At 53.5% G+C, this 23,794-nt stretch overlaps 3 protein-coding genes across 3 annotated transcripts; 1 reads left to right on the top strand and 2 right to left on the bottom strand.

Moving 5' to 3' along the window:
* Nucleotides 1-947: 947 nt before the first annotated feature.
* E0L32_011745 (uncharacterized protein) lies at nt 948-2,933 on the bottom strand (the record flags this gene model as incomplete). The annotated part of the gene is made up of 2 exons (XM_031134508.1): nt 948-2,413; nt 2,930-2,933. 2 exons carry the CDS (start codon nt 2,931-2,933, stop codon nt 948-950), a joined length of 1,470 nt encoding a protein of 489 aa, XP_031000081.1.
* Nucleotides 2,934-4,988: 2,055 nt separating this feature from the next.
* Nucleotides 4,989-10,746, bottom strand: E0L32_011744 (uncharacterized protein; the record flags this gene model as incomplete). The annotated part of the gene is made up of 9 exons (XM_031134507.1): nt 4,989-5,196; nt 5,324-5,714; nt 5,799-6,178; nt 6,233-7,270; nt 8,031-8,258; nt 8,319-8,612; nt 8,668-9,357; nt 9,933-10,148; nt 10,205-10,746. 9 exons carry the CDS (start codon nt 10,744-10,746, stop codon nt 4,989-4,991), a joined length of 3,987 nt encoding a protein of 1,328 aa, XP_031000080.1.
* Nucleotides 10,747-11,500: 754 nt separating this feature from the next.
* E0L32_011743 (uncharacterized protein) lies at nt 11,501-23,762 on the top strand (the record flags this gene model as incomplete). Its single annotated transcript, XM_031134506.1, has 7 exons — nt 11,501-12,203; nt 12,265-12,499; nt 12,564-12,907; nt 12,967-15,173; nt 15,254-21,655; nt 21,726-23,327; nt 23,385-23,762. 7 exons carry the CDS (start codon nt 11,501-11,503, stop codon nt 23,760-23,762), a joined length of 11,871 nt encoding a protein of 3,956 aa, XP_031000079.1.
* Between the last annotated feature and the right edge of the window lie 32 nt (nt 23,763-23,794).

Genomic DNA, 23,794 nt, shown 5'->3' with positions numbered 1-23,794 from the left:
GCCGCCCGCTTTTCGGCACAAGTCTCCCAGTACTTCAACAAAGTAGGGAGGTCGAATTTGGCACAATCCATTCTGACCCCCGATGGCTAATTTATTCCAAGTACATGGATAATCTCAGCATCGCACAGCCAGAGAGCCAGGAGCTCGACTTCGACTTGCTCCTGTTCCTTGTAACTTGACTTGGAAAGGCGCGACCAGCCTTGGCAGACATGTCATTCTACTCAGAGTGCCAGCGTAGAAGGGGTACTCGTTCATGAATCCCAGGAAATCCGACGATCATCTCGATAACATGTAGGAGACATATGAAACTGGTACAACCCGCTTGGTGTTCTTCATGTAGTAGTACCCGTTCTCTACACTTTACTTAGTCGTTGCTCCTCTTATGAGGAGAGGCGAAGTAGAGCAATTGACTGTCTTCTCTATCGAAGTCTCAATCCAAGAACAGTTTGAAGAGCATTCAAAAATGTCGCCAAGTTGGAAACGCTACAATTACTTGGTCGGCATTGATTGCCACAAGTGTGGTGGGGGTTGGTGCGTATTAACACGGAGTCTTGAACACACACACACACACACACACACACACACTAGGGTCAAGACAAGAGCCGCATGCACAAAACACCAAAATACATCTACAGTCTGAAACATTCATCCCCTCACAGCGGAGCAAATTGTGGACACGAGATTGCCAATAATAAAATTCCGAACTTTTATTCCTTCGACTAACTGGGGCCGGAGATATTACTCGACCGCCTAGGAGGAGACAACTATGAAATGACAACACAGAAAGTAGAGAAATCCCTAATAACCCATAAGGCCAGGCAGTAGACTAGTCAAAGTCTCTGCTGCACTTGAAAAGAACAATCAAGGAAAAGGGAGGGAGGGCATCTCCTCTTCCCTCCAGTTCATCCGAAACCTGCGTAAAAGCAATAAAACAATCGGTTTCTCTTTTAAGCACTGCGACCGTTGAGAGCGATCTGCTTCCAGTGGTCGCGCTCTGCCTCGAGCTTGGCAATCTTCTCCTCCAACTCTTCCAAGCGCTGAGCCTTGCGCTCCCGAGACTTACGAGCAGCAAGAGTGTTGCGAGCTCGCTTCATTGCGACAGTGTCATGGGGATCCTCCACAATGATAGGAGGCAAAGGCTTGTCACGGCGACGAGAGTTGACGCCAGAGACAGAAGAGTGTCGAGAAGACGGAGAGTTACCAGACTTGCGTCGCTGATGTCCCGAGCTGCGCTCGACAACCTCCAGGTCATCAGAGCTGGAGGCAGGAGAGTCCTCGACAGGGGCAGGCGTCTGGGCAACGGGGGCCTGCGGCTGGGGAGCAGCAGAGGCGGCGGCAGAGCCCTCAGGGAACAATGAGAACCAGCCTTCGCCACCGGCAGCAGAGGTGCCATCGAAGTCGGCATTGCCAAAGTTGGGGGAGACATCGTAGCTGTCGTTGAACTCGGGAGACTCGTTGTAGACAGAGGGCGAGGTCAGGGCAGTGAAGGCAGTGGAGTTGGGAGCAGACATGAACGGCTCCTGCAGGAGCAAGTCCTGAGGAGACACGGTGCCCATGTTGCTGACACTACCGACACTGGAGACGCTAGCAGTCAGGTCGAAGGCCGGAGAGTCCCAAGCGGCAACGCCACTGTCCCCGAAGACCGGGAAGTCGTCAAGACCGTAATCTGCGGGATCATGTGAGCTACAGTGTCTCGCAGAGCGCTTGGGCGCAAGCTTAGAGGGTGGCAAATTACCTTGCGCGTTCATTTTGTGGTTGTTTCGCGGGACGGTACCGGTGCTCTGATTAAACAGTGGAACTGGTGGGCGAGCTTGACGAGCTTGCTGGTTCAAAGCAACAGTCGAGGTTGGAGCAGAGGATGCGTAGAACTGCTGGGCGTTCTGCGGAGAGTTGAACCGATTGGTGTAAGCCGGAGACGAAGTGCTATGGCCAGTAGATTGAATTAACTGTGACACGCGCTGATTCTGCACAGAGGGCGAGGCAGAGGCAGATTGCAGTTGCAGTTGTGGTGACAATTGGGGAACGCTTCCGGTGGAAGGTCTGTGGACAGAGCGTCTAGGTTGAGGGTGCTTCGTTGGCGTATCGAACAGAACAAAGTCCTGCTGAGGGTGCAGATTCACTTGTGGAACTTGCGGTTGCTGATGCGCGGATGGTGCCGGCAGGCTGGAAGAACTGGAGGGAGGCCATGTTGACTGAGTTGAATCCGTGGTGAAGACTGGAAAGTCTTGGGCCGAAATGGCGAGAGTGCGGATTGAACTTGAGCGAGAGCTAGGAGCTGTGCTGAAGTTCAGATCGTCCTGTGAAGGAAGAACTGAGGAGGGGGGGGACTGAGTGGGGAGGAAAATGTTGGTAAAGTGGTTGGAAGTTGACGACGTTATCTTGTCGACTTGGCTTGAAGCACTGGGGGGGCTACCTGGGAAGGGAGCGATTTATCGCATCGTGAAAGATGTTCTCATGTGGTGATCTAGATGTGCTTGTGTTTTGGATGTGGAGGGGGTTGAAGGAAGAGGAGAGAAAGAGAAAAAAAAATTGGGATGGTAAGGAAGGGCACGATTATTTGTATTTCTAAGGCAGCAACAGGCCAAACTTGAGAGAGCAGAAGGGCGCGGGCGTGGGCACTAGCGAAAACACCGGCCAGAGACAGCGAGGGACGAGGTGGCTTGGCGCTTCGGGCAAAGTACCTGCACTAACAGATCAGCTCGCCCTGCGCCGGCCTCACCTGGGTTTGCCTGTGCAGCCAACGGCCGCAAAAACACACCGGCCAGGCAGCCCCAGGCAGCGCAGCGCGACGAACGGCCTCGTGCTAAGGAGTCCTAGCAAACAGGTACCCGCGCCAGGGCTTTGCCTCCGCTCAATCCCACTGGAGCACACAGCGACGACGGCAAGCGGACACACTGGCAAGACTGACTTGCGAGCAGGTGTGACTCACACATTTTTGGCGCTAGGCCGCAAGAGGTCTCGGCGGGGACAGCCCCCCTGCTTGCATGTGGTGGGGGCCTCCCTCCACCAGCGATTCCCTTTGGTCCTCTCGGTCTTGCAGTCCTTGCTCTCCTTCATTTTCTCCGCTGTGCCGCGAATGAACGCCTCTGATTTGTCTCGAGGCCTGCATCCCCAGCCCGCACCGCCCCCTTGGTCTTCAGGTAAGCCCTTTTGCTGCTCGCCGTGCGGCCTGTCGTGGGGTTCAATGTTGTTTCGAGAGGGCGTCGCAAGGCCCGTAACCTCCGATTAAATGCGAGCGTATTGAAAAGGCCCCGCTTTTTGGCGGTTTCGCTCTAGGCTAGCGTCGACGGCCAGGTACCCACTAGGCTATGTGGAGGATCTCATTGGTCTATCGCTTCGGCCAGCCGGATACGGAAGTTTGAACCCATGAGAGAGGAGACAGCCAGACAGCACAGGACATGAGGGCCAGAGCGGACACGGACACAGACACATGCAAGGAAATCGATTAATTGGAAACGAGATGGCATCGCCGATGCGAGCAAGGAATTTGCTATCAGGCATACGTATTCAAGATTGCGCGTGTGCAAGATTCGTCCTCAGTGGAAGTACGCGGAAAGGCTACGTAGAGGAAGAGGGAAGTCGTTGGAAGGATGGCTCACTAGCATTCGTTGGATCAATGCGTGGGCAACTCGTCAGTCAGTTCTTTTGACAGCAAAAACACTCCCACAGTGGTGTGCCTAGACTAGGTACTAGATGCAAGGGCGGTGGTGCACTCCGACACCTCCCTCACCACATGCCGTCTCGTTTTCTCATCAGCGTCGCGCTTTCGTGTTCTACGCCGTCCGTATGGCTAAATGCGCACCTGCGTACTCCGTACACGTAGGTATTCCGCCTGGGCGCGCGTGCCCTCCATCGCCAGTCTCCCGTCGCAGTCCCCAGAAACCCCAACCCAACCCAACCCGCGTGCCAATCTACCCATCCCATCCCATCCCACATCCTGGCTGGCCCTGACAAATGCGCATCTGTCCTCTCCAGCCCCTTCACCGACCTTTCGGACAGATCGATGGCGGCCTGTGCTGCGCTGCAACCACACCTGTAAGACGACTGGACACCTCTTCAGACGAGCAGCCTGGGCACGTTGGACAGGGAGGACAGCCCTACGAACCGCTGCGCAAGCCTGTGCGTGACCGCGTACGTTATCCTGTGTGGGTGTGATTACTAACGCTGGCTTGGCGCGAGTTATCCCAGTTCCTTTTATCTGTTCATGTACCATGTGCGTGATGTGGTGATCGCTACCCAGTCAGGAGAACAAATCGATTGGCAAACCAAACACGCCCAAACAGCGACGATCGTGTTTAAAGTCTACAAGTTTTCATACCTGGTCACTAGGACTCAGGTCGCAAACCATTACCCAAGATCGGGCCAGAGCAAGCCTGAAAGCTAGAGAGCTGTGAGAAATCCGTCCAGCCGATGCTGGCACAGTGAGAGAAATGCCGATATCAGTTGACATGTGAACTCTTCACTGGCTTTGTCTGGGTTTTGCTACGGTCCTCGTAGCCCTGCATATACCAATCCATCTCCGTCTCATCTTGATAGCTCCAAAGCAGAAAACAAAGGTCACGAGGGCACACCTGTGCAGGTAGTTTCCCGTGCAAAGCCGGGTTCATTTCGGTGGCTGACGCCGGAAAGTCTTCGTCGCGGAACCGGCGAGGGGCTCGGGTCTTGTCGGTGCGGGTGGGTAATGGTTGTCTCACTTACACGCATTCAACAACTGCCCTGTCTACCAGACCGTAGAGACTCGCAAACACACCGTTGCGAGCACCTCGGTCCGGGTCATCTAATATCGCTTAAAAAGAGGTTCACCATCAATCGAGATATGCTGTCTCTCGAGGGTGCAGCTCCTAGCGGAAGGGATCTTCGCTGCGGTACCGCTCGTTAGTCGCGCCTTGCGGTTGACATGTAAAGGGGGCCGCGCCGCCCGCACCTGCAGGTCGGAAATACGAGATATGTCAGCAATCCGCCCCCGTCTCTCCCTCTACCTAGTACACCTACTCATCCCTGACATCCGCGTACGTCGTATTGATCCAGTCCACAAACTCAAACCAAGCCTTCTCCCAATGACTATATACATCTGCGCGCTCAACTTCATCCATGCACGCGTGCTCGATGCTCCACTCGATCAACTGCCGCCAGCCGTGCAGCGTCATGTCGGCCTTGCCTACCATGACCTGATAGAAGTCGTGAGACAGCGTCGATCTACAAACACTCACCCTTGCGGTTAGCTCCGGAGCCTACAAAACAAGTCTCAAAGGGGGCAACGCCGCTCCTTGCATCCCTCCCTCCCACCCTGCACCCCGCGTGTCAACATGAGCCGAGGACGTACCTGAACATGGTCCCGTTGTCGCTGCTGACCGTGCAGTGCACGTTGCTCGCGAGCAGGTTGTACATGGAGTGCCCGCCGATGCGGGGCGTCAGGCCCAGGATCTCGTTGGAGATGGGGCAGACCTCGAGGCAGATGTTGCGCTTCTTCATCATCTCCATGACGTAGGGGTGCCGGGCCAGAGCGAAGCCGTGCCCGACGCGCCGCGAGCCGAGCAGCAGCGCGTCGACGAGGTTGCCGTCGGTGTCGGTGCCGATCTCGAGCGTCTCCCCGCAGTGGAACAGGAAGGGGATGTCGAGGTCCTGCTCGTAGCACTTGCGCTTGAAGTCGAGGAACAGGGGCACAAAGTCCTTGAGCGGGCGGCCCTTGCACTCCTCGCCCACGAGGTCGTATCCTTGTATTTGTCGACGAGGTCAGTCTCACCACACACGCACCTATCGAGTCGAGGTTGAAACCAAATACAAGCTGCTTTGCTCACCTGCGATCCAGTCAGGCCATCTCTTCTTGAACTCGATACACTCGTCAAGTGACTTGATCACGTTCTCGTCGTCGAAAGACCGCGGCGCACAGTAGATGACTTTGAGGCCCCTGAACTTGGGGCCCTGTTCCGACGCCTGGAACTTGCCATACTCCTCCATGATGATGTTCATGATGCCCACATTGTCGATCCGGTGGCCGTCGTCCGTCCAGACCTGGTTGGTCTGCATAAAGTTGGGCCGAATCTCGGCGTACTGGATGTTGTCCGCCACAAAGTCTTCAAGCAGGAGCCTGGTATACCTGCGGTACGCCGTCTCGTAGTTGAAGAGGCCCTTCATGAGCCGTGTGCGGCCATTGAACTTCTCCCAGGTGCTTTCTCTTCTGTCAGTACAGTGCTCCCCACATTCACGCCCAGACCAAGAAGGGTGAACCTACCCATGACTTGTCTGGAATGGATGGTACGCTTCCCTCTCGTCGAAGACCATCTTGTCGAGAAGCCAGTCCCTCGGCGCCTGGTGCGGATAGCGCCGAGGGAACTCGTCCAAGAAATCCGCGAACCTCATGTTCTTCCTCCCGGAACCGCGTACCGCAGGATCAGCCCTCTCATAGCCCGGGTCAAAGAGATCCCCAGGGTGCTGCACCCCGTGCGGATTCATGGAGAACTGGATCTCGCAGTGCCGGAAGTTCAGATAATCATCGTCGGGAAGCAGAGGCACGTTGCTGTTGATAAACATGTGCTGGCTGTTCTCGATGGCGATGTCCAGCAGGACGTCCGGCAGCAGGCAGGCGTTGAAGTGGATGTGCAGGTGCGCGCCCTTGGGCATCCGGCGCGCGACCTGCAGGACATCCGTCTGCTCGATCAGCGGCCGGTCGTAGAGGTAGTGGTCGCCGGGGAACCTTGGGTGGCGCTGCCCGCCGAACCCTTCCCTGGGCGGCGCGGCGTCGTAGACCCGGCGCTGGTCGCCCCGCCTGAGCGCCTGGATCCTGGCGTCGGCCCGCCGCTCGGCATCCGAGGCGTTCTGCGTGCAGTGGTAGTCAAAGGCGAGGACCTTCTCGCGCGACAGGACTTTTGCGTGCACAGCGCTGTACTCCGCGACGCTGGCGAAGGAGTCCGGGATCCTCACGGTGGCGTCGGGGACCACGGTCTTGGGCTTGGAGGCGGCGGTCTGGAAGGCGGCCAGGTTGCTCTGGCGCCTCTCGATGATGCCGTCGAGCACCTCGACCTTGTCGTACTGCTCGTTCTCCATGGTGGTGGTGGGCGCCCTCCTCGGGGGTTGGCTGCTGCGCACGTCAGCGGGGGGTGGTCCACTCCGATCGGGGGCGCGGTTCTTGACATATTTGAGTCGCGCATGTTCGGTGTCCAGCGCCTCTTTATCCTGAGTGACATGGCGGCGGTGCCGGGAAAAGGTACCGAGACAGATGCCCATGAAAAAAAGGAACGAGCCTTGGGGTGTGGACTGGTGAGAGTGAGGCCTTTACTTATGTTACCAAGGAGGAGGGGCACGCGACTTGGCTGACAAGGGCCCGAGTTCAGTCTTGGCCGCGGTGCAGATGGAACCAGAGGTCGTCTAAGCCGAAGCCAGCTCCATCAAGCTCGTCTCCCATCTGCGGATCTAGGGCCACGGCTCCGAAAGAGAGTTGGTCGTAACCGTATTGCATGTGGTAGAGTCCCGGAAAGCCTTATGCTAATTTGTCCTGCCACGCCGAGGCCTGGGCAAAAACATCCACAGACAGATTACAGGATCCATCCATTGGCGACGGTGTAATCTGTATGGGAGCTTACAGCTGGAGGCCGCCGTAATCCTCTAGCTAATGGGTCTAGTAAGGAACTACACTCAAAATGACTAATAATGGACAAAAGGCGTTCTAAAGCCTCTAGGGCTAAATGGTTTCTGAAACGAATCTTAAAGACCTGCATTTCTAGTGGATCTCAAAACTATATCTTTTTCTTTATTCAATGGGAGGAATCGAACTTCGGGTCTTTGGAAGATGAACACAATGAATTGATTCATGTGCACTTTAGTGACTTGCCGAGTACGAGCAGCCATTTCGTGTGGGGCTGGTCTGGTAGCAGGCGGCCTGGTGGAGAGGTATGACATCGTTTAGTGGCACTGAGCTTAAGAAACGGTCACTTTGCCAGGTAAAGGGTTGACTCGAATGGTATCGGCTAGCTCGAAGGACAATATACCCTCAAAACGGCCGCTTGAAAGTGTGGCTGAACTTTGCCTGCAACTTATCCCCGTCTTGCAATGCAGCACTCATCAGAGCATCCCTCTGGGCGCAGGACTCAGCCGGCACCACTCTCACGGCAGCCTGCTTCCTCGCCGCTTCAAATAAAACCGATACATGCGGTTGCTGCTTTTCTGCATACGCTTTGAATGCTTTGGATAGCTGTGTGGTTGTAATTGGCTCCACAGGGTCAAACGAGGGTAGCTCCTGGGCCAGATAGTAGCAATCCTCGCTAGTATATGTCAGATCAGACAGATGGGAATATTACTCGACAATGGCGGCGTCGACTTACCAGGCTTGGTTGGCACCTTGTCCAATATGCACGCTCATGGGATGTACCGCATCACCCAAGAGCACGCATCTTCCTGAGTACCATTGCTTAGCCTCTAGCCCAGGTCTGTCAAAGATGCCATATTTAATCAGCCGCTCTGCTCCGGCCACCATCTCCAGCACCGAAGAGTCCCAGCTCTGGTCTCGCAGCTTCGTAGCTAGCATCTTCAGCCTTGTATCTCTCTCTTCCCCAACTACTAAGCCCCAGTCGGCCTCTGATCCACCGTCATCGGGGAGTGTCAATCCCCAGCTTGTTCTATCATGAGTGATAGGGTAGCAGACAAAATGCATATTTGCTCCGTACCAATTACGTATTCCAGGTAAACCTTGAAACTTGGCGGGTGTCGGCGATATGCCCGATGTCTATACGGACGGCATGGCGCTTATCAGCTTGGAAAGATACACGAATATAATAGACGTGAGTACTTGCTTGCGTAAGTCCCGTAAAAGTTGGCAGTCCGTCTACTGCTCCTTGTTGCGCCAGTAAAAGCATTCTGGACACTGCTCTCAATCCATCACAGCCAACGACGAAACAGCCCGTTTCAGACCGCCCACCATCAAAGATTGCTGTAACGTTCTCATCTGTCTCCTCAATGCGCTCAAGACTCCATCCATCTCTGATCTCGATACCTTGCCCCTTTACCACGTCTCGCAACCAAGATGCTAGCAGAGTCCGCTTGACACCAACAGCTGGTTTCCCGTAGAGTGAAGCAAAATCAGCTGGGACACTCGAGCATCCAAGCCGTGTGCCAGATGCCGTAAAATCTTCCAATATTTGAACAGCAGGGCCGTTGTCAAGTAGTTGCTTAGACAGAGGCCCAATGAGATCCAAGACTTTCATGCCGTTAGGACCAACCATGAGCGAGGCGCCAATGTCACCAGGTTCTGCAGCACGCTCAAATATGATCGAGTCGTATCCTTTCTTCTTCAGAAGACACGCAATAACAGGGCCGGCGACCCCGCAGCCAATAACAAGTATTTTAGCTGAAGACATGACCAGTCTGTCCACGGTTGTGGCTCAGTGACAGTGACTGTAGGTGCAGTGAGAAACCCAGAAAAGAAGTACTATCCGACGCACCACTCTCCCGTCTGGTCTGACCTACCAAATCCTTATATATATGTCTAGCTAGTTAAGGCAAGCCCCGCTTTCGAAGCAACGTGGGAGTAACATCCCATCCCATCTCTCGTTCTGCGGGTTGATGAACGATGGGTAGTTCCGACAAACTAGCAGCGAAATCTCTAGGGATAGATTTATACATTTTATAACGGACAGACCAACTTAGTCCCAGACACCTCACCACGCCGTAGCCTTTCTAGGCCGCTCATAACTGCGCCCAGGCCACCGCCCTGCCTCACCACTTCCCAACGAAGTGGTTTGATAGCTCTCTCTTGCAGTAGCTTGCTTGCCTTTCGTGTCCAAGCTATAGCAAAGTCTAGATTCTCCGGTGACTCAACGCACTTATATGGGCCGCCCCAATCAATAGCTCGACCTAACGCCCTCATGGCAAAGACCCATGATGGCCGCACGGCACGTCGCGAGTGGTTTGCTATCGGAAAGTTGTCTAGAGCTACATACCGGCCGCCGTCACTCCCTAACGCTCCATAGCATATATGCATTGACTCGGGTGTCGTGATGCAATCAACTGCATAAGCAAGTCTGGCCTTTGTAAGCGAGCGTATATCTGAGATGGCACTGTCGGCGTTGTGGTAATCGAAGGCGGCGGTTGCACCGGCGGATTTGACAAGTGCGAAGTTTGAGGGCGAACATGTGGTGATCGGAGCATAGCCGGAACTGCTTGACTTCAGTCAAGGGATCAGACTTCACATCTAAGACTCGGGAGCACCCACTGCCGAAGTAGTTGGATCATAAGAGTTCCAGAAGTGGTACTGCCCCCATATACAAGAACATAATTGCTGCCCATAGATTCGGTAGATGGCTCCTGTTGTAAGCGCATTGTCTGGTATAAGACAAGTCCAGCTGTCAATATGCCAGCCGGCAACGTGGCCGCATCCTCAAAGCCAAGATTGTCGGGGATTGGCAGCAATAATCTGGAGTCGGCAACAGTATATGTGGTGAAGGCACCGGTGCCTTCTTCAACGTTACCATTATATCCCAGCGATACGCCGCAAACTCTTTGACCAGTTGGCAACGCTGTTGATATTGCATCTCCTCGCGCCACGATAGTCCCAGAAAACTCAGTTCCGGCGATAGAGTCGATTGGAAAGCCCCCGGCAACCATCTTTGCATCAGATGGGTTCAGTGCAATGCATGCGACTTTGATGAGCACATCATTTGGCGATAAAGTTGTCGGTATGTTCTGGACAACTAGTTCGAGAGCGTTTGGTGCTTTGATTGCAACGGCATGCCGTGACGCTGGGATATCGGCCATGGTCATCGATTAAATCGGAACTGTAAGCACAACGGGCTGAGGCAATCTCAACTCTCAATAGAGTGTAATCAGTTTGGCAAGCAGTGCAGCAGATATACTGCTTTCATGTTGACAATGCCCGATGCTGACCAAAGCGGCCGCTGATCGCCGGATCGTCGCTCCCTTCCGGGCAGTTTATGACCGAAGGATCAAACATGCCAAGTCCAGCGTTGTGACATCAAATGTCTTTGTGCGGCGTGATGTTTCGGGTACACGTTGCCCTGTAGTTAGAGTTGTTATCTACCTGCCTACTTAGACTTACCTACCTACTTCGTACAAGGGTCTTGGCTTAACTCAACAAATCACTTCACGACATCATCCGCACATCGGGACGCGCAAGAGTTCAACCATATTTCAAGCGAATCTGGCCAAGAATGATGGATCCTTTCTGCCTTTCCCGACAGATCCGCCAGGGTCTCCTCCAATCGAGCTGTTACACTTGTTTACCGCTGATATGGTCAAATGTATCCCTGCAAGGCCGTGATCGGCAGCAGAACACCTTCCGAGAGAGGCCCGGAATTCGTATGAGGGCTCGTATTGGACCAGAGATGCAAGAATTGGGTGTTCATGCAAAATGACACATATGCAATGAGCGTTGCACCTGGACGGAACCTAGGCTCTACCCGACAGTTCGGTTCTCAGCAACAACAACATTCTTGCAGCTCTTCTGCAACCTGATGCATCAGTTATACAGAAAGAGCCAACAGACGCGCAAATGGAGCCAATAGCTGTCGTTGGGATAGCTCATCGCTTTCCTGGTGGAGCATCAACACCCGCTGCTTTCTGGGATCTGCTTCAGCACCCACCAGACAATCTCTCACGCCCGCCGCCTCCAGAAAGGCTGAATCTCTCCAAATTCTACCACCCAAATGACGACCAGCATGGCAGCACTCCTGTATCCAAGTCGTATTTTCTCAACGAAGATGTCACTGTATTTGATGCTCCCTTCTTCGCTATCAGCCCGCTGGAGGCCGAGGCGATGGATCCGCAACAGCGTATACTACTGGAGACTGTCTACGAAGCCAGCGAAAGCGCTGGGATACCACTGCAGCGGCTTAGGGGAAGTCAGTGTTCCGTGTTTGTAGGTGTCATGACGGCGGACTACGAACACATACAGTACCGTGATCCAGAAGACCTCTCGACATACACAGCTACCGGAACTTCACGAGCCGTGCTGGCAAATCGGATTTCTTACTTCTTTGATCTCAGGGGGCAGTCCACCGTAATAGACACCGCGTGTTCTTCGTCATTGGTAGCATTACACCTTGCGGTTCAGGAGATGAGAGCAGGAAACTCCGACATGGCCGTTGTGAGTGGTTGCAATCTGCTCTTGGGGCCAGACCTTTATGTCAGCGAGGCCAAGTTGCACATGCTCTCTCCAACTGGAACCTGCAAGATGTGGGATGCTGGAGCTGATGGTATAGCTTCTGATCATGTCGAAATCGAGGGGGATCAATCGTCACGCTAACAATATATCAGGATATGCTCGTGGTGAAGGCGTGGCGTCTTTAATTCTAAAACCATTAAAAGACGCGATAAGAGATGGAGACCCGATTCAAGGCTTGGTTCGACACACGGGTGTCAACTCAGATGGGCGAACACAGGGTATAACTATGCCCAGTGCAGCAGCCCAAGCATCCTTGATACGACACACATATCAGGCTGCGGGGCTCGACCCATTCAAAACTGGGGATAGGTGTCAGTATTTTGAGGCGTGAGTTGAGCTCTCCATCTCGCGACACGATTACAAGTCAGGGTCTAACCGTGTATCCAAACAGCCACGGAACTGGGACTAAAGCGGGCGATCCAAACGAGGCCCAAGGTATCTCGGAGGCCTTCTTTAGAGATTCTGGAGACTCGTCTGGAGACAGCCCACTTCTTGTCGGCTCCGTCAAAACGGTGATAGGCCATCTGGAAGGATGCGCAGGCCTTGCAGGGGTGATCAAGGCCCTGCTAGCCATGAAGCACGGCTCAATCCCACCAAACATCCATCTCAAGAACTTGAGCCCAGATGTTGCCCCCTTTGCCAAACGACTGAGGATCCCTACAAGGCCTATGCCGTGGCCATCCCCGCAGCCTGGCCACCCTAAACGAGCGAGCATCAATAGCTTTGGATTTGGCGGTGCGAATTCTTAAAGCACCCTTCACCTGTGAAGATGCAAAGCACTGATATCGAAGCAGGTACGAATTCCCATGTCATTCTAGAGAGTTACCATGAGAACACGGAAACTCGATCAGAGGTGTCCGGAAATAAGGATCAGACCCCATGGACGATCCCACTGCTCCTCAGCGCACATAGCAAGTCATCGCTGGCCAGGCGTGCCGGACAGCTTGCTGAGTTCTTCCGTCAAAGAGATGGCATTGATCTTCAGGATATTGCTTGGACACTGTGGGAGCGACGAAGTCAATTGCCGTATCATCATGTGTTTACTGAATCTAGTCGTGAGGCACTTCTTTGGGCATTGGACCACGTTTCGCAAGAAGCATCTCCGTCAATACTTACCTTACGATCTTTGGTGTCTCCAGAGGAGGGATTTGGCGCCCTGGGAATCTTTACTGGACAAGGAGCTCAATGGCCAGGTATGGGCCGAGAGCTGCTTTACTCGAGCCACGTATTCAGAGAAACGATTGACAGGTGCGAGCGCGCGCTACTGAGTCTTCCAGACGGCCCGGGATGGTCACTGGCTGAACAGTTGCGCGATGCTTCACCGACAAGTCCAATCTCGGACGCGGAAATAGCCCAGCCCGCCACCACCGCCGTCGAGATAGGGCTGGTTGAAATCCTTGCTTCTTCAGGCGTTCGATTCAGCGCCGTGGTCGGACACTCTTCTGGTGAGATGGCTGCGTGCTACGCTGCTGGCATCCTGCGCCTCGAGGATGCAATTCGAATAGCTTATTACAGAGGACTTTTCGCTAAGAAACGTGTTGGAAAGGGCGCAATGCTAGCGGCGGCTCTTGCTCCTGAAGAAGCTGTTGATCTCTGCAGGAGTGCAAGATTTCGGGGTCGATTGTGGCTTGCGGCGAAAAACGCCCCCTCTACTGTGACCATGTCTGGCGACGAGGACGCAGTGTACGAAGCCAAGGCATTGCTGGACGATCAGAAAACATTCGCTCGGGTACTCCGTACGGATAAGGCCTACCACTCTCCACATATGGCAGCATGTTCTGATGCGTACCTACAAGCGCTTCAGAAATGCCGGATACAACCCAGAAAGCCACGAAAGTCGTGTATCTGGGTGAGCAGTGTTGATGGCCATGCGGAGAGATCGTGGGAAGGCGACGTTGACGCGCTTCGAGACAAATACTGGATCGACAACATGCTGCAGCCGGTCCTCTTTACAGAAGCAGTCACGTCTGCTCTGACCAACGGAGGCCCGTTTGATGTCGCTGTGGAAGTCGGACCGCATCCAGCACTGAAGGGTCCGTTCTCGCAAACAGTGGCGCCGCATCTGAAGGGTGGCATTCCATACCATGGGTGCATGAAGCGCGGCGAGAACAGCATAGCAAGTCTGCTCGATCTCGTTGGATATCTTGCGGCTTCATTCGGGACGTCTACAATCGACTTGGAAGGATATCAAAAGAATTGGACGCCAGCGACCGAAAGCTCAAGACGCGTCATCCATGACCTACCCTCCTATCCCTGGGACCATGACAAGAAATATTGGCGCGAGTCGAGAATATCTCGAAATCACCGCCTGAGATCAGACGACAACAACAGCACTCTCAAACTCCTGGGCCGCAGGTGCGCCGACGATTCGGACCGGGAGCTTCGTTGGCGCAACTTCCTAAACTTGAAGGAATTACCATGGCTTCGCGGTCACTCATTTCAGGGGGAGGCTCTCTTCCCCGCGGCTGGCCACTTGTCACTCATGCTTGAGGCCGCTCAAGTTCTTACCCGCGGCCGTGCGGTCAAGTCTATTGAAGTCCAGAACGTCAGATTGGAACGGACACTCAACGTCCACGATGGACTGAGGCCAGTTGAAATCCTGTGCTCCGCCAAGATCGTGGAAGACTCACACGAAGAGCTGCGGCTGGTAGCAGACTTTTCATGCTATTTCTGCTCAGATCCTAGTACTGCGAGTACCGAGAGAACGTCGGCAGGAACTTTGGACATCCACTTTTTGGGTAACGAGGAACAAGCGGCAAACGTGTTGCCGTCTCGTGTCTCACATCGCGCTAGCACATCCACGATTGACATTGGTAGATTCTACACCTCGATGCGTGGTGTAGGCTTGGAGTATGATGGTGCCTTCAAGGCGATAAAGTCGATGCACCGCACCGCTGGCTTCGCCAATGCAAAAGCTTCGTGGAGTCTAGATGAGGTTGGGGGTGGCCATGGGGATGGGAATCTCTACCACCCAGCTATCCTTGATACTGCTTTGCACCCAGTAAGTGGTTATTTGACACGTAAAAACAAGACCATGGGCTACATAGTACTACCCAAGCGTATGACTGACCTATGAAACAGATATTCGCCGCTTTCACCACCCCATCAACAGATCGCTTATGGACAGCATATCTTCCTTTATCCATAGACATTGTCAGATTTGTTCCGACTGCAAACGTACCAAAATCTTTGACAACGTCGGTTGACATTCTGATCGACGCCCACATATCCGAAAGTTCACCAACAAGGATTGTTGGAGATGTTGACGTCTTCACTCCCGAGAATGTACCGCTGGTACAGATCCAAGGCGTGACTTTGGGAGCTCTGGAGAGAACGAGGGCGTCAAATGATCGCGACATCTTCAGCCAGACAGTTTGGAAGCCTGACATATTTGGAGGCGAAGAGTTTGCCATTGATTACAATCCTCCACAAGATGAGATGGTAATGGATGCTGAACGCGTGGGCCTGTTCTACGCTCGCAAGATCATACATCAAGGAGAGGCTATAGGCGAATCTAGGCTCAAGTGGTGGGAGCAACGCATGTTGCAAACTCTACGAAGTCATGTGAGCAGTTCTACCGCCTGGGACAATGACGACAATAGCACCATCGAGGCGCTGGTTGCAAGACACCACGAGCAAGTCGACTTTCATCTAATGCACAAGGTCGCCCGTGAGGTTGACAGCGTCTTCCGAAATGAGAAGCAAATGGTTGAGGTGCTCTTTGAGGCTCAAGAAATGAACGAGTTCTACCGCCAGGGGCTAGGGCTGCGAAATGCACAGCGTCAAATTGCAAGCTACCTCATGTCGATCACTCACCGCTATCCGGCCGCAGCCGTCCTTGAATTGGGAGCTGGTACAGGGGCAACCACTTCAATAGTGCTCGATACTATTGGGAGTGCATTCGGTTCATATACATTCACAGACGTTTCTGCGGGCTTCTTCCCTCAGGCCCAAGAGATGTTTCGTGAACATGCCGATCGGATGGCCTTCCGGAAATTAGACATCTCCACTCCCTTCGAAGAACAAGGTTTCAAAGACGGTGCCTACGACGTGGTCATCGCTGCAAACGTCCTCCATGTCACCGAGGATGTCGAGGTTGTCCTCCGTCGTGTCAGGGGCCTCCTGAAGCCGGGCGGTTTCCTCGTTGTCACCGAGCCTACAGCGAGTATGTTGAGGCTGCACGTTATTCTGGGGGGCTTGGAGGGGTGGTGGCTTGCTCGAGATAATTGTCGTGTGGCTGGCCCGATTCTCACTTGTGAGATGTGGGACGAGAAGCTACAAAAGACTGGATTTTCTGGCATCGATCTTTTCAGCCATGACCAGGCCAGCGAAGACTTGCATTCGTGCACATCGTTTGTGAGCCAGGCTACGAACTCGGATATTGACTGTATTCGCGACCCTCTGACAAACCTTGACAAATTGCCAAGATCCAGCCACATCACAATCGTTGGAGGTTCCGTATTGGCCACTTCGAAGCTGGTCAGATCCATTCAAACGCGGCTTTCTTCGCACGGATTGCGAATTGTTCATTACAAGGATGCCAAACAAGCGAATGTTTCTAGGGGAATGCCCTTTGGGTATGTTTTATACCTGTCAGAACTCGACAGGCCGACTTTTCATGACTCGTTCACCGATGAAACGCTCAAAGGGCTTCAGATGTTACTCAAGAGTCCCAACGCTTTCCTTGCAGTTACCAAGGAAGCCTCGACTTTGAACCCAGCATCAAACATGATGGCTGGTCTCTTCCGTGGCTTGCGAGCAGAAACCCCGTCACTACAATTGCAGACTCTGGAGCTGGAGCAGTCGAGAATGGATGCCGATATCATCATGACACACTTTCTCCGTCTCATCTTCGCGACGCTGCAAATTGATGAGAGCAGTCGTAATCTATCAGCGACTGAGACCGAGTTAAGATTGCGAGACGACATACTTTTCATCCCCCGGGTTGTTCCAGAACCCGAACGCAATGAGCGATACAACAGCTGTCGCAGGTCCGTGCAACGGCTGGCCTCGGGAAGGACCCATCTCATTCAGATCAACGAAGTTGATGGCAAAGCTGAAGTTACTGCGACATCAAGATTTGGCGGTTGCGATGGTAGCTTGAAAACGATAAAAGTTCACTATTCAACCCTGGCACCTGTCGGATGCGTGACTGAGTCTCAGCCTCAGTACATATGCGTTGGCACGAATGCCGTGGACAGCTCCAAGCTCCTTCTCGCACTCTCGACCAAAAACGCCTCCGAAATCCAGAGTAGAGCGGATAACGTCTATCCCATTCCTCATGGCACCTTTGACCCTCAGTGTCTGACAATTATGGCTATCAGCGTAGCTGTTCGATCATGGCTGCAACGGCTACCCCCAAAACGTACCATCTGGTTGCACGGCTTGGACATATTGGCCGTAAGGGGTTTCGAGGAGGAGGCGGCGCGGAAAGACATCAGGGTCTTTTCAACTTCTCGAAATCCCGAACATCGTAACTTCCTTCACCCTCGAGCAGCGGTTCGTACGATCAAGTCTATCATTCCAAATGACACTATTGCTCTGGTGGTCAGCGGGCCTGCACATGGCAACCAAGAGTTTATTGAGTCAGTGCGGACCAAGCTTGGTCTCTCTGCAGCTCTGTGCGGAACACTGTTTGATTCCACCAGCTCACAATCTGTGTCTTCACCGCGCGATACTCTTGCAGAGCTATACCAGAGTGCCGCCACGTGGCAGCTTCCGTCGGACACGACCAATCCCTACGCCGTAATTCCCGTTTCCGATATCAACTCTCAACTACCACCTGGAAAGTCGATAGCAATCCTTGACTGGACAGTGTCGTCCTCTGTACTGGCCAGTATAAAGCCGATACCGGCAGAAGAACTGTTCAAATGTGACGGCACCTACTTCCTAGTTGGCCTCACTGGTGAGGTTGGGTTGTCTATCTGTTCATGGATGGTTGCCCATGGTGTCCGAAACGTAGCCTTGGCGAGCCGCAACCCAAAGATCGACCCATACTTCCTGGAGAGCATGGACAAGCTCGGCGCAACGATACGCGTGTTCGCAATGGATGTGACCAGTCCTGCAAGCGTTCAGGAAGTCGTCCGGGAAATCAAGGCTCTGATGCCACCGGTACTTGGAGTTTGCAACGGCAGCATGGTGCTCGCTGATGGGCTTTTTCAAGAGATGAATAAGGAGCACATGGAGACGGCTCTCAAACCCAAAGTTCAAGGCAGCATAATACTCGACCAGGCATTTGCCGACCAGCAGCTCGACTTCTTCATCATGCTGTCTTCTTTGGGTTCGGTGATTGGCACTCCAGGGCAATCCAACTATCACATGGCGAACATGTTTATGGTCGCTCTGGCAGAGCAGCGCAGACGGAAAGGCCTTTCTGGGTCTGTCATTGACGTTGGCTATATCGCAGACATCGGCTACGTCCCCCGCCAAGACGTTTCCGTAGAGCGTACACTTCGGGCCATGCACATGTTAGCTCTTTGGGAGGAGGAGATTCACGTAATGTTCTACGAAGCAATTTTGGCAGGACAACCGGACTCGGGACAATCCCCCGAACTGATCATCGGGCTTCCTGTTAGTAATGATGAATCCAAACGACCTCACTGGGCAAGCGAGCCGCGCTTCTCTCACCTCGTTGTCGAAAGCAAGCAGTCTATGGCTGCAGTCAACGCGAGCTCCTCGGCCCTTCAAAGTCTGCACTCCGCTCTAGAGTCGCTGACTAGCGATGAAGCGCTGGCTGTTGAGATACAACGAGCGTTTTCTGAGCAACTCGAGTCCCTCCTGCAACTGTCATCTGGCGGAGCGGATATGAATTCTCCATTGGTCTCACTTGGTATGGACTCGCTACTCGCAATGGAGGTACAGAGATGGTTCCGCAAAGTAGTCGGTGCCGAGGTGTCTGTTCTGCAGATCTTGGGAGGTGCTTCTGGTGAAACAATCTGCCACGCGGCGGCCGTATCAGTGTTTGCTAGGAGGCGAGTTGATGTTAACATGCACAAGGAGCAGCGCCATGAGCTCGAGAACTCCGACCCCCAGGTCGATATCCATGATGACAGCACTCTGTCAAATGGGACTTCAGCAGCGGGAGTTTCAAAGGCTGCAGCATCGAAGTTAGGAAGTCCAACAGAGTCTCCAATACTTGGTATCGAGACTCCTGCGACATCTACGAATGGCAGCGAGCTCTTGGAACGGGAACATACAATTGGCATTGAAAAAGAGGCACCTCTCTCTGTGTCTCAGGCACGCCTTTGGTTCCTCCAAAAGTTCCTCGAGAACCCAACCACGTACAACGAGACAGCGATGTACCATATCCATGGATTTCTGGACGCCGAAAAGCTCCGCTCTGCATTCAAGCATCTTATTTCACATCACGAGGCATTACGGACGAAATTCTATGACAGTGCCGAGACGGGAAGTCCAGTTCAGGCTGTGCTGACAGAGTCAAATTGTCCATTTCGATACGTTGACGAGTCTGGAAAGACCTCCGCTGGTGCTGAATTCGAGACGATGGCAAGCCAGTCGTGGAATCTTGAACATGGCACTTGCTTGGGTGCGACGCTCATACAACACTCCTCGGAGCACCACACGCTTATCATGGGCAGCCATCATATAGCTGTCGATGGAGTAAGCTGGCTGGTCATGATGAGACATTTGGACCTCGCCTACCAGTCAAAAGCGTTGCCTCCTGTCCTTGGATACTCTGAATTCGCAGTGAGACAACAGGAGCAGCTGCGCAATGGGAGCTTCGCCGACGAGATCAACTTCTGGAAGCAAGAGCTCTCCGGACTTGAGGAGCCAATCCCATTGTTTCCGATGGCGCGTGTAAACATGCGCCCCGCGAGCAATAGGTACGATAGCGTGAACGCAGGGACACTGCTAGACACCGAAACAGTTTTGAAAGTCAGGCAAACCAGCAGTCGACTAGATATGACTCCATTTCACTTCCATCTGGGCATTCTCATGGCTCTCACTGCCCGACTCTCCGAATCGGAGGATATCTGCATCGGCATGGTAGTTCCAGGGCGATCTGATGAGGCCTTTGCTGAGACAGTCGGATTCTTCATCAACATAATCCCGGTTCGAGTCTCAGTCACCCACGAGGACACATTCCAGACGCTGTGCAAGAAGGTGTCATCAAAGATCTTCGCGTCTCTCAGCAACTCGCGTGTGCCTCTGGATGCATTGCTTGACACATTCAAAGTTGCGCGAACGGCTCGCCACAGTCCTGTGTTTCAAGTCATTATCAATTACCGGCGTAATGTCTTGGGTCATAGTTCTATTGGCGATTGCAGTGTGAAGTACATCAAATCCGCGAGTTCGGGAAATCCGTACGATATATGCCTCAACATCACCGAAACACCGTCCAAGACTTGTTTGGTGGAGATCTCATCCAGAGAGTCGCTGTACTCAAGAGAAGCCGCGCAGTCCATCTTGGACTGCTATCGCCACATTTTGGCATGCGTGTGTCAAACGCCCAGCTCCCTAGTTTCGCGTCTGCAGCTCTGGAGACAAAAAGAAGAGACAGATTCTGAGTTATTGGCGTTAGGGCGTGGGAGGAGAGTCGATCTCGAATGGGAAGAAACCGTTACCCGTCGCATTGCAGCCCTTGCTGTTCAACACCCTGACGCCGTGGCTATCGAGCAACAAAGACTGTCGCTCACGTATCGCCAGTTGATGATTCAAGTCGACAACCTGGTGGTTGCTCTTGAGCAATCGCAAGTCCCGAAAGGAGCAGACACTTACTGTTGTCTGCTATTTCAGCCAACGCCAGAATACATTGTGTCCTTCCTTTCTGTTCTCAAGCATTCGGCGGTTGCAGTACCTCTTGATACGCTTAACAGCCGGGAGCGTATGGCTATCATCCTGGATGACTGCCAACCTGCAATCGTTCTGCACCACGACCAAACAACCGAGACGGCAGAGTGGCTTCAAAGAACGTATCCACGAGTCTCCCTCTTGAACGTTTCTCGTCATATGAATAGCAGGTCTGAGAGAAAGGTGAATGACTCCTCCAGCTCAGAGTCACCAGCAGCTATGATATACACAAGCGGCACTACCGGCACTCCGAAAGGCGCGATACTGACCCACTCAAACTATCGGGATATCATAGCTTCGACTACCAACAGGATGCAGATTGGGTTTCATGGAGAGGTCGTGCTACAGCAAACAGCTCTTGGCTTCGACATGGCCATCATGCAAATCCTTCTTGGGCTCTGCAACTCAAACACCGTCGTTGTGGCGACAGAAACCCAAAGGAAAGATCCTTGCGCTATAGCAGAGCTCCTGTGCAGTCATCGAGTGTCATGCATGATTGCCACGCCGACAGAATATGCGCTCATGTTCCAGTACGCAGCCGAGACGCTTGTTCAATGCAAGTCGCTGCGAGTGCTCGGTGTAGGCGGCGAGTTGTTCTCCACCCACTTGGCCAGCCAATTTCGTCAGACTTTTGCTCACCAAATCAGGGTATTCAATGTGTACGGCCCAACGGTAAGCATCTCATCTTTCCTCAAGTCACTGTCCTGGCTGTTGTACCAAAGGACTCACAAAAGTCCCCTAGGAAACTTGCATCAATAGCAACGTCGGTCTGGTCGAGCACTGGCGGGATGATCTGGACCAAGTCGCCGTCGGGCCTCCCTTGGATAATGTCAGCATTTACGTGTTGGACGAGGGTCAGAATCCGGTGCCTGGTGGCTGCACGGGTGAGGTCTTTGTAGCCGGTTGCGGTGTGGGCCAGGGATACCTGCGTCGCCCAGAGCTCACTTCAAGTGTCTTCATCAAGGACCCCTTCGCCGAGGCCCCGGATGTCGCTCAAGGCTGGACAACTATGTACCGCACCGGAGACAAGGGATTCCTCCGACCCGACGGGACCCTGGTCGTCCTTGGTCGCGTGAGTGGCGACACCCAGGTCAAGATCCGCGGCATTCGCATAGAGCTGGAGGACATCGCTTCGAATATTGTTTCTGTGTCCAGGGGAAGGGTGTCCCAAGCTGCGGTCACTGTTCGAGGAGAGACACAGATGATTATCGGGTTCGTGGTGATGACATCAGCAAAAGACACAGAGATGGGCACTGATTTCTTCGACGACCTGGCTGCAAGTCTGCCGTTGCCCGAATACATGAAGCCTGCCGCTATCATACCGGTGGAAAGGCTACCGAAGACAACCAACGGAAAGCTGGACAGGGATGCCCTCAGCCTCATCCCATTACCACAGAGATCACTCACAAATACAGGTCCTGGAGATACTAGTCTCTCCTCACTGGAGAGTGGATTGCGCCAAGTTTGGATCGAGACTCTGTCGCCGTCGACCGATACCATCACCATAGACTCTGACTTTTTCCGATGTGGAGGCAATTCCACACTTCTCATACCTCTTCGCACAAAGATAGAGCGGCTTTTCCATGTAAAGATGCCCTTGCTACAGCTGTTTGAAGCTAGTACTTTGCGGGCGATGGCAGCCAGTATCCGGGGCGCCAAGGACGCGCAGAGCGGCGGGAGTAATTGGGAGTTCTGGGACGATGAGACGAGGTTCGACATCCCTAGCAACACTGAGTTGTCGATATCAGTACGAGATCGGAAACTGCCGACTGAACCAAAGGTCATTCTCATGACCGGTACCAACACACTCCTGGGTTCGCAACTGCTTCAATTACTGATAGCTAGTCCGGACGTTGCTCAAGTGCACTGTGTGGCCCTCTCGCTGGAGGAACAGGCTGGCATGGCCACCAGTTCCAAGACCACACTTCACACCGGAAGTCTTCGAGACCCGAACCTTGGCCTCTCCACAGAAATGCAGCAAACGATTCAGTCAGAGGTCGATATCATCATCCACGCCGGTGCGGATGGGTCCTGTCTAAACAACTACTCTTCGATCAGTCGCCAAAACGTCGATTCTACCAAATTCCTTGCTTCCCTCGCCATTCCGAGGCAGATACCAATCCACTACATATCAAGTGCCCGCGTGGTGCTTTTTACAGGCCAGAACGAGTGGCCTGAAGCTTCCGTTGCCGGTCATTACCCGCCGAGTGACCAGGGCAGGGAAGGATTCACGACGACGAAGTGGGCGAGTGAGATGGCCTTGGAGAGTTTCCATGCCCAGACCAAGGTGCCGATCGCCATTCACCGGACTGGGTACCTCATGAGTGAAGACGCCGATCAGATGGTGAGTCAAAACGAAGGGGGATCGTCTTGATCAACGAACGCTAACACGTCTTTCCAGGACATCGTCAACATGATTTACAAGTATTCGACCGAGCTACGCGCCGTGCCATCCCTTGCCAAGTTCTACGGATACCTGGATATGAGCGAGGTCCAATCAGTCGCGGCGAGCATGGCCAACTCTGTCCTGTCACAGGGTCCCACCCCAGAACGGGTTATGTACCAGCATCATACCGACAACAACGCAGTGCCGATACATGACTTCAGGTTGTTCATGGAGAGAAAGCTAGGTCACCCGTTCAAGGAGTTGGCTCTGGATGCCTGGGTGGCAGAAGCCGAGGGCGCTGGGTTGAGCCCGTTCTTGGCAGAGTTTCTTGGTGTCGTGGCTGAGAAGGGGGAGGAGGCGAGATATCCGAGATTGCTGAAAGGGTCTGCATAGAAAGCAGTATGTATACAGGCGCACATCTATCA

This window comes from Thyridium curvatum (assembly GCF_004353045.1).
Source record: "Thyridium curvatum strain D216 chromosome Unknown NODE_116_length_89041_cov_73.691005, whole genome shotgun sequence".
Lineage (NCBI taxonomy): Eukaryota > Fungi > Ascomycota > Sordariomycetes > Thyridiales > Thyridiaceae > Thyridium > Thyridium curvatum.
Note: the sequence above shows the minus strand (reverse complement) of the source record. Positions and strands in the feature narration are given on the sequence as shown.